The following is a 10,427-nucleotide window of genomic DNA, read 5'->3' as shown; positions in this document are numbered from 1 at the left end:
AACAGTTAGTTTTCATAAACAGGTAAGTAGACTGGTTAGAGACAGTAATTAAACGATAAATATCGATAGTATCATGCACAAAAAAGATCCCTAGCATTTATAACTAATTTTTTACTAATTTTTCTAGGATTTATAATTAATTTTAAACGGCCTTTTGTGCGCTTATTATTTTAAAAACCAAAATCGATATATTTTAAAAGCAATGTAAATATGTTAAATATTAATTTTTATAAAGTAAAAAAAGCAGTCTTGAAAAAAGCAGTAGTTAAAAAAAACTGTTAGATTAGATTAGTTTAAAATTTATTAGAACAGTGATAAATGTTCTAAAGGACATGCAGGTTCATAAAATATGAAGGACTCCTACTACATGTCCTACCATTACATAATATATATGCTAGATAGGACTGTCCCGAGGCGGGGGCGTAGGAGGATGTCCAGGCCCCCTACAAATTCTATTAGTCGGCAAATTGGACACTGGAGTCGGCAAAATTGGATATATATATATATATATATATATATATATATATATATATATATATATATATATATATTTTACAGTTATATATAAGATCACAGCAATAAAACAAAAACTATTTAGCGGGAATAGTATATTTCAAAGTTGATAGAGTTAATTTTAATTTTGAAGTTCTTTATATTTTAGCCATTAACAACGTCAGACGGCAAATTATTCCAAATATTAACAGCCCTTAGTGAGAAAGAGTGTTTACGGACATTTACGAGTTTACTCTTTACTCTGCGTAATTTGAATTTATCGCCTCGAGTAAAAATATAGTTTTTTTATTAAAAAGAATTTGATTTATTAAGGTAAAATAAATTGTTCAGAGTTTTTTTAACATGTAATCATGTCTTGCTTAAGGTGACAAATTTCTAGTAGTTCCAAACCAAGAATTTTAAGTCTGTTAAAATAATAAAAGTAATTTAGGTTTGCAATTAACTTGGTAAAACGCCTTTATACTCTTTCCACTGCTTTGTTTTTTTTTCAGTGCGGTTCGGCGACCAAAACGGTTAGCATTAGTCTAAGATCGGTCTTTTGTAGGTAGTGTAGGCTTTTACAAAAACACGTGGGTTGCAACTTTTAAAACACTTAAAGATTAAATACCTAAAACACTTAAGGATTCAATATGTTTGATGCACGGACGATAATTGAAATATGATTACTGCAATTTAAGTAAGAATCCGTGGTCACACCAAAATCTTTTGGGTTTGTAGACCAGGTTAAATTATAATATCCAAAAACTGTTTTAATTAAACATATTAAGAAATTTTTTCTGGTATTTAGGTAGCAGAGTTCATGTTACCAAAGAGATATAAAAACTGGTATTGTTGTCTGTAAGTACTTCTTTTTTGTAAGTAAGTAACTTTTAGCTTTTTCATTCCTATAATTATTTTTGTTCGTTCCAATAATAATTTATAATATTAAAAGCCATGGTCATCACCTGCAACACCCACACAACACCATTCTGATTAGCAAAAATTTAAAATAGAATGTGAGAAAAATTTAGCATAATTAATTTGTTTACATAAATTAGACTTTTAATACTCTAAAATTATCAAAGTTATCTATCTAGCATTTTAAAAATTATGCTATTTTTATGGTTTGATTTTTAATACATAAACGCGCAATGAAATGTTGGACTCAACTTTATTCAACTTTCAACAATGTTATCTATATTTTTTCAAAATTTTACTCAATATTTTTTTTGCAATATAATAATATATCAAAAACATGCTTAAAGTGTATTGAAAAAATAAAGAGTTGTATATTTAAAGTTGAACACGGAGTTATAGATCTAAAACTAATTATGGGCATGTGTAAAAATGAAATAAAAAATAAGTATTTTTGACCAATCAGAATCCGATTTACAACTTTGTGATATGCAAAATTTAATATATACAAATCCAATATATAAAATTTCGCATAGAAAAACGTCGCTGCAAATTTCTATTTCCACAATATTATCCTTGTGTGCTAAGAAAACTTAAAAAAACAACGAGAGAATTTGCAGATTTATTTCAAGTTTCAGTGTCAATATTAAATAAATGTTGTAAAAATTTTTGAGTGAAGCATAACTACGAAAATAACAGTTCTTAGAAAAACATGAAAGATTTAAAATTACCCTATTTCTTATTTATCAGCGTAACCATATATTATAAATATAGGTTAACATTTGGTTAACAAATAGTGACACATCATGGTCAGAAATTATACCTGTAACCAAATCAAAAAAAATGCGGACTATTTTACGGCAAAAAAACATATTCTCACTTCCTTTATAATAAAGTATTATTCATAAACTGAATACTTTTAAAAAATTAGCTTAGAAATTTTCATTAAACAACTCACTAAATTTTGAAAAAAGTATTTTTAATGTCTCAAAATAAGATAAATACAATTAAAAACGATTTAATCCTCAAAAAACCAAATTGCCCTTATCTAACTCATTCTTCTGATTAATAAAACTAACATCAAAAAAATCCGTTAATTTTTTAGGGGTCAAGGAGGGTATGTAGTACTTTTATATTTTTACATCCAAGTTTGAAACAAATTTTTTTTTATTCAAAATTTTAGTTCTTCCAGTTCAGTTTTACGATGTGATTGGCTACAGTAATAAAACAGAGATGATTTATGGTTACACAAATCGAAGAAATATTGTGGAGCTTAATTTTAATCGAAAACCAGCGCTTGTTATTTTATTTCAAGATAGATGGAATGATTTGCGAGCTAATCAGTTTGTTTGGAGAGTTTTATCAACATAATAAATATGACAGAAAAGTTTTTTAACTTTTAATAAGTTTTTAACGACATATATTTGTTGTAACTGTTTTTTTTTAAAAGAAATAAAAGAATAAAACACAAATGAATACTATCTATTATTTACTTTTGTGTCATAGTTCAGCTCGATTAGCTCAGACCATCAACACACGTAAAAAGTCTGATGACGGACTTAATTAATCAAAACGAAATATATTTAAATATAATGAAGTTTGTTACAGCGAATTATTATTTGTAAAAATTTTTATATTATGCCTGCCCCTGCCGATAAATGTTTTAAAAAAATAAATTTTATAATTTATTATAATATATTTTATATTTGTTTAATTCATTATACTTTATTTTATAAATAGTTTTATTAAATTAAATTTTATAAATTAATTTTGTTATTATACATTTTATTATACTTTAATTTGATGGAAATTTTCAGAAAATATTTTTGAGGCCGCCTTTAGAAACTTCTTCTTTCCAAATGGCTTAGGTCGCTAAACTGGAGGCAAAGTTTTTACCTCCCATCTCCGGAAGCAATGAAAAAATCTTTGACGTTTGTTTTAAATTATCAAGCAATTTAATTATTACTTAAGTTGAAAAATTTTTTTTGAGGCCCAAAAGGGCTCCCAATTTGGAGCCCTTTTGGGTCTCAAAAAAAGGTTTTGCCACCCAGGATAAGTTGGTACAAACTATAAAAATTATTATTTAATGTATTATTATGTGCAAAAAGTATTAAACATTATTTATTATTTATTTTTTCAACAATTTTAAGCCAAAAATTGAAAATTACTTGAGGCTGGTAGCGAATAATAATTTGTATAATAAGTTAAAAGAGCAGCCTACTTTTTTATTGGCAATAAAGTATTTTTTACCTATAAAAAATATTTTTTACCTACAGTGTCCTCAATAAAAAATGGGACAGCATGATTTTTTTAAAAAAAGCAAAAAAATTAATTTTTTCTCAAATATTTTTTAACTTTATTTAAAATATGTCAAATAATAACTTTTATTACACAATATTAGCCATTAAATATAAATAAAAAGTCAATAAAACAGTTAGACTTATAACAAAACTATGGAATAACTAAAAATCAACTAAAATAGGAAAATTCAACTTTTTTAAAAAAGAATGGTAAAATTGAGTATGTTTTCAAATTTTTTACATCTATATAGAATGCCTAATGTAATTACATTTTTCCTTGATGCAACTAAATAGAAATTCAATCAGTTTTAATTATAATATTTATTTTTTATACTTGGTTGCATAACCTTTTGCATCAATAACCGCTTGGCATCTGTGGGGCATACTTTCAACTAGTTTTGTTAACAAGCTAACTTCCAGTGAATTCCACCCTTTTAAAAGTGTGAAAAATAATTCATCTTCATTACAAGGTTTTTCTGTCTTTTAGTTTAGAATCTAATTTAGACCGCAGGTTCTCAATTGAATTAAGATCAGGTGATTGTGCCGGCCACTCAAAGGTAGGTATACCAGCCTTTTGTGTATATCTTTTATTTTTTTTTTGCTGTATGCTTTTAGTCATTGTCTTGCTGAAATATATAGTTTCCATCTGGAAATGGATGTGTTATACTAGGTTTTAATTGGTGAACTAAAATATAATGGTACTTATGTTGATACATAATTCCTCCAACTCTGTACAGGTTTCCCACTCCATGAGCAGCAAATGCACCCCAAACCATGATTTTTTTGTCATGTTTTACTGTGGCACATGTGCACTCTGGATTATATGGTTCACCTTTTTTTTTCCAGATTCTTTCTCAATTACCATATTGTACCACAAAAGGTGATTCATCTGTCCATATGACACGTTTCCATTGATCTGAAGTCCAGCTTAAATGATCTCCGCACCATTTTAATCTCTTAACACAATTTTTCTCGTTTATAAAAGACTTTTTTGTTTGCCACCCTGAAGTAAACTCTTCACCTTTCTTTATTCTTGTAACTGTATTCTTATGTAACAATTGTATTGTTACATAAGTGTTCAAGGTTTAAATTTTGCTTTATCTGACTCACTGATATCCTACGATTCTTCATGACTTCCATAACAATCAATCGATCTTCTCTTTCTGTCGTTTTTTGCTTTCTTCCTGACCCTGACTTTCTGCTAATTGAATTTCGAGAAATAAATCTGGACACAACTCTTTGAACTGTAGATTTACCACATCCAACTTGTTTGGAAATTTTACGCAAAGACCAATCTGCATTGTGCATTTGAATTATTCTACCTTTATCAAAGTCTTTATCAAACGATTTGAATTTCTTATAAACAAAATTTTGCATTTTAAAACTTCAATTTTTTGTGTTTTCCGCTTATTTTCGACTAATATATATATACTAATATATATTTTTTAAAAGTAGAATTTAAGCTTTTCTTATATAATTTATTATTTTTTTATAAATCTTTTTTTTAACAAAAGCATCAAGAAAAACAAAACTAAAATACATTAAACACGACGGGGCAGCGTTATAAAAACAGCTGAAATAAATGTGTTATACATTTATATTCCATGTGCCTCTTTTATTCGAAAGTAAAAAGAATCCTTCTTTACAGCATTAAAATATTTAATAATATGACTATAAACTTCTTACTTTATGTTTCCATAGACAGTAAAAACGTTATAATGAAAGTTTTCACATTAGTTTTCCCTCAGTTTACTTCCATAATCTCTTAAAGTCGTTTCAATAAATTACGAAGCAGAAACGTTTTAGCTTTTATATAACTTCTGCCCACTGATCTCAAAATATAACTGGATAGCGTATACGGCAAATTTTTTGAAGCCAGTTTTAGCCTCCTAAGATGGTCGCGGATTTGGTTGATTACAAATTAAGAAACTTTTGTTATGAGTTTTTATATCTTTGATATAAAAAAATATTATTAAACCTACAAGCCTTTAAATAGATATAATTTTTTTTTTTATTGAAAAAAAAAAAAAAAGATTAAATAAGACAAAATTTTTGAGTTAAATTAATTAGGTGTTAGTTCATTTAACTGTTAGTTTAAGTTAGTTCATTTAATTTAAGATCTAATAATGTAAGATCTCACAATAATGTAAGATCTACGCTGATGACACTAAAATCCTAAGCATTGTCAACTCACTTGTTGCTCAACTTCAACTCCAATCAGATATCGACTAAATTGTTCATTGGACTAAATCTTGGCTCATGGAGCTAAACGCAAAGAAATGCAAGGTCATGCACTTTGGGCAAAAAAAATTAACTTTTTTCAAGTACTTAATGTAGGAACTAGGCCCTTGTTGAATAACGACTCAAACTACATTGGAAGCAACAACCTCTGAGCGTGACTTGGGAATTCAAATTACCAATGATCTTAAAGTAGAAACCCAATCCATAATTGCCTCATGTAAAGCAAATCAAATGCTAGGTATCCTAAAACACACTTTCCAGCCTCGTGATGTTTCGTGATGTATGAAAACAACTCTACTCCATCTACATACGTCCTATACTTGAGTTTGCAATTCCAGCTTGGAACCCTCATTTGGTGAAGGATGAACAAACTATTGAATTAATACAGTGCAAAGCTAAAAAAATACCAGACAAATTGAAAAAGTTAGACTACAAGTCCAGATAGTTACAAGTTAGCCTATCTTCTCTAGTTGAACATCGTAAACGAGGTGACCTCATCCGAAAATTTAAAATTATTAATAACATCGATATAGTCAACTAGCACTTTCCCCTCATCACAATTCCACCAAGAGCAAATCACAGAGAAAGACTTCATTGTGAAAAGTATAGCAACAGTTTAGCTTATTTTCACGTTTTTAACAATCGCATTGTCTATGCATGGAACATATTACCAGATAAAGTAATCGGTTCTCCAACTCTCAACAGTTTTAAAGCAAGCCTCGATAAGCTCTAATGTTACTACAGCTCGCAGCTTTCCTTGGTGAAAGTTGCAATATGAGCTCACAAAAACTAACTGTAATGTGACAATCTATGATTTGTATTTTGTCAATAGTTTTTACTTTTGTTGTAACAAATGAATACTACTAGTTTAAAAAACAAATAAGAAACTTGTATTATACCTATAATCTTGTACTTATATATAACTGCTAGGTTCTAGGTATAATATAGTTACAAAACTATATATATATATATATATATATATATATATATATATATATATATATATATATATATATATATATATATATATATATATATATATATATATATATATATATATAATACTATAAGCTAGGTATAATATATAGGTATAATACAATAAGATATACATAGTGTTTCCAGATTTCCAGCTGAACATCTGAGAACACTATGTATATCCTATTAGTAGAAATAAGAACCTAGTAGTTATCTAAATTTGGAATTTCAAAACAACTTTCAAATAATTAGTTTTAAAATTGCTAAAATAATTTTAATCATTATTTATGTATTTTTCATTTGCTTTTTTTTAATTTTATTTTTACTAATTAATTGCTTGATATTGTTTTTAATACAATTTAAGCACCTTTTAGTTCTTAGTTACTCAATGCTGTGTGCTAGAAGGCTAACGAGACAACTGCATGGTAGAAAGCTTGATATCTTTTTAAAATAAACTAATATGAAATTAGTTTTTTAAATAGTTATCACAAATTTATAAATGCAGCATGAACTATTAGCTGAGCTCTGTGAGTACACACAACTCAGGGGTTCCTTCTAGAACTTTTATATATAATTATTTATAACTTATTATTTATAACTTATATAATTATTTATATATAATTACTTATACTTTACTAAAATTAATAAACATCAAAATATATATGTATATATAAATTAGTAGAAAATCACTTAACAAAAATATCTTTCATTTAACACTGTGTTTCATCAATAAAGACTACTCAGAAATGAATGATCAAATTAATAAAACTTTAATTTATACCAACAATTAAATTACAGGAAGTATGTCTCAACTACTGTAAGTTTTCATACATTTGCGGATTTTGCTGACACGATTATGAAAAGAATTCTTTAGAAATAGTTACTTATGCTTTTCTAAAAAAAAAATTTCAAAAGGGGGATTTTATGTAACTATTAGTTGAGCTCATTTATTTTTATAGTTTTTTAGGAGAAATTTATTTTCGTGCCTACATTTAGAAATTAATTCAAATTTTTTGTTCAATAGACATTCTTGGTTTGCATTAGTAATTATTTCAAATTTTTCATGTAGGCATAGTATGCATTTTTTTAAAATATTGTTATATGCAGACGCTGTTTTAAGAATCAACCAATTCAATATAAAATTATCAATATTTTTACCTTTTCATTCCCATATATATTTTGACAGCATGGTGTCTTTTAAATACTTTTAATTTTCGAAGGATTGCTTATAATTGGCAAAACGTTTTTTCCATGTTATGCCAATGTATCGGGTTTAGAGGAAACAACACATTTATATACCACATTTTTTGATAAAATATATATATATATATTTTATCATATATTTTATACTTATGTCAAATAAGGATGCTTTGCAAAAAGTTGCGATGATTGGAGCTTGGGAAGAAAAAAGCCCCAAAAATTTAGCTCCACCTACCCCAAACGTGAGAGCAACAAGTTGATGAAATATTTTTTGTATTATTTTTAACTAGAGTTATATTCATCAATAAATTTTAAATTTCATAGTAAAATATTTTAGCATTCAAAATTGATGACCATGTAAAGTTTAACCCACCCCTGAGGGGGTTGCAAGTTTTATATTGTAATAATTTTTGAACTCTAAGAGATAATACTATGAAACCTTAAGTTTATTGATGAATCTAAGTCTAGTTGAAAATAATACAAAAAATATTTCATCAACTTGTTGCTCTCACGTTTAAGGCAGGGGGGGTGCTAAATTTTAAGGGCTTTTTTGTTCCCAAGCGCCAACCATTGCAATTTTTTGCAAAGCATCCTTATTTGACATAAGTATAAACAAATAAATGTTTGGAGTTTGCTCCATGTCCGAATGTTTGCTATCTCAAAGGCCAAAAACTGCTTTGGGCGCCCCTGTTTATATATATATATATATATATATATATATATATATATATATATATATATATATATATATATATAATCACTAAAGTAAAAGTAAAGTTATCACTTATAGCTGATTTAAACATGAGGAGCTTGTTTAGTGAATATTTTAGAGAAATTAACTTATCTTAAAACGGTAATTTCATTTTGAATTCTTTCCATTTAGAAGGTGGCCAATTATTAAAGCAAGCAATCTTTGGAAATACCTTTTAGGTTCTTTGCATGTTGTAATAACACTTATGATTGGTTTAATCAAACCTCCTTTGTCTTTGAATTTTAAAAAACTATTTTGTTTAAAATGAAAAGGGAGTACTAGTACGTTCTGACATTTAATGCAGATATTTTTTTGATGCCATTTTAGCTATACATCGTGCAATATATGATATCAAAGCTTTTTTTGTATTTAAATAGATTGTTGCAGTTTGGAATTTCTGCATAATCGTAATCACTAATAATTGGTTCTCTCTCCAACGAATCATTTTTTCTCAATAATTCAATTTCATAGATATTTTAATGCTGCAGTTAGCAAAAGAATAGTCTAAAACATTTAGAATATGAGTTTTATCTTTGATGCTGCAGTTTCCATTTGAACGTTGAATGCTACTTTGCATCAAAAGTCATTTATATGTGACTGTGAATTGTTAGCAATTAATAATGCTATTAAAAATTCAAGCAGATCTTACAGCATCAAAAAAGAGCTCAAGATGGTTTTGACTGAACTTATAAGTTAAAAAATAATTTAATGATGAACTTTCTTTTTCAACCCAGTCGAAAAATATACCTTAAACAGATTTAATTGCTGCCAAATATCCAATGAAACCAGTTTTTTGACTATACAAGATTATTTGCGTACCAGTTAATCTTTGAGACTAATGATATAATTATATGCAATGCCGAAAAGCGGAAACCAAAGAGTTATGCGATGCACGCAATGCTGACTTATATTCAAGTAAAATATAATTCTAGAAGGAACCCCTGAGTTTTTTAGTACTCCCAGCACTTAGTTCATGCAACATTTGTACAAAATGGTATCTTGCTACAAAAAATAGAAAACATAAATTGTAAGTAGACACGAGTACCACTTACCATGCTGTTATGTTATTAACCTTCTAGCATACAGCATTGGGTAACTAAGAACTAAAAGGTACATAAAACTTAACTAAACTTATAAACTTTACTAATGCTATTTAATAATAAACTAAATTATTCAAAAAGATAATTTTTTTTCTCTAATATATATAAAATTTATTTGCTTTCTTCTATTTTTTAGAAATTTATTAGTCTTATTTAATTATTTTCTTTCGTATTTCGATAAAGCCATATAAAATGTATATCGGTTTCACCACTAGGAACTAAAATCGCCGTCATCTTGGGAGGCCAATTTTGGCTTTAACTTTTTTCGGAAAAAACAAAAGAATCCGCTATCCAGTTATATTTTGAGATCAGTGCTTCTGCCCTATAGTATTAGGCTAAAACTTCAAACTTAAAGATATCAAAATTATGGAACATTTGTAAACAAAACAAAACAACGAGCCTCGCGATTTAAAAAAATAAATAAACCAATCAAAACGCAAACGTTACTTTTTG

General features: G+C 27.4%; 1 protein-coding gene and 1 non-coding gene across 2 annotated transcripts; one reads left to right on the top strand and one right to left on the bottom strand.

Annotated features, from left to right (window-relative positions):
- The first annotated feature begins 1,280 nt into the window (after positions 1 to 1,280).
- On the top strand, positions 1,281 to 2,850 carry LOC105843651 (uncharacterized). Its single transcript, XR_010635427.1, has 2 exons — positions 1,281 to 1,350; positions 2,591 to 2,850. It is a non-coding gene; the product is annotated as an uncharacterized LOC105843651 (transcript).
- A 1,711-nt stretch (positions 2,851 to 4,561) lies between these two features.
- Positions 4,562 to 6,154, bottom strand: LOC136074090 (uncharacterized). The gene is made up of 3 exons (XM_065786389.1): positions 6,125 to 6,154; positions 4,818 to 5,063; positions 4,562 to 4,753 (listed from the first exon to the last, which is right to left on the bottom strand). Exons 1-3 carry the CDS (start codon positions 6,152 to 6,154, stop codon positions 4,562 to 4,564), a joined length of 468 nt encoding a protein of 155 aa, XP_065642461.1.
- Between the last annotated feature and the right edge of the window lie 4,273 nt (positions 6,155 to 10,427).

This window comes from Hydra vulgaris, chromosome 01 (assembly GCF_038396675.1).
Source record: "Hydra vulgaris chromosome 01, alternate assembly HydraT2T_AEP".
In the NCBI taxonomy this organism is placed as follows: domain Eukaryota; kingdom Metazoa; phylum Cnidaria; class Hydrozoa; order Anthoathecata; family Hydridae; genus Hydra; species Hydra vulgaris.
This window is presented reverse-complemented; position numbering and strand designations above follow the sequence as displayed.

What these genes read in the sequence shown, in the direction of transcription:
- LOC136074090 (XM_065786389.1), bottom strand. Translation starts at nt 6,154, where the DNA reads ATGGATTGGGTTTCTACTTTAAGATCATTG. An exon ending in TTTCTACTTTAAGATCATTG is followed by an intron (nt 5,064 to 6,124) that starts GTAATTTGAATT and finishes TTTGTTTATAAG; the next exon opens with AAATTCAAATCGTTTGATAA. An exon ending in TGAAGAATCGTAGGATATCA is followed by an intron (nt 4,754 to 4,817) that starts GTGAGTCAGATA and finishes TTGTTACATAAG; the next exon opens with AATACAGTTACAAGAATAAA.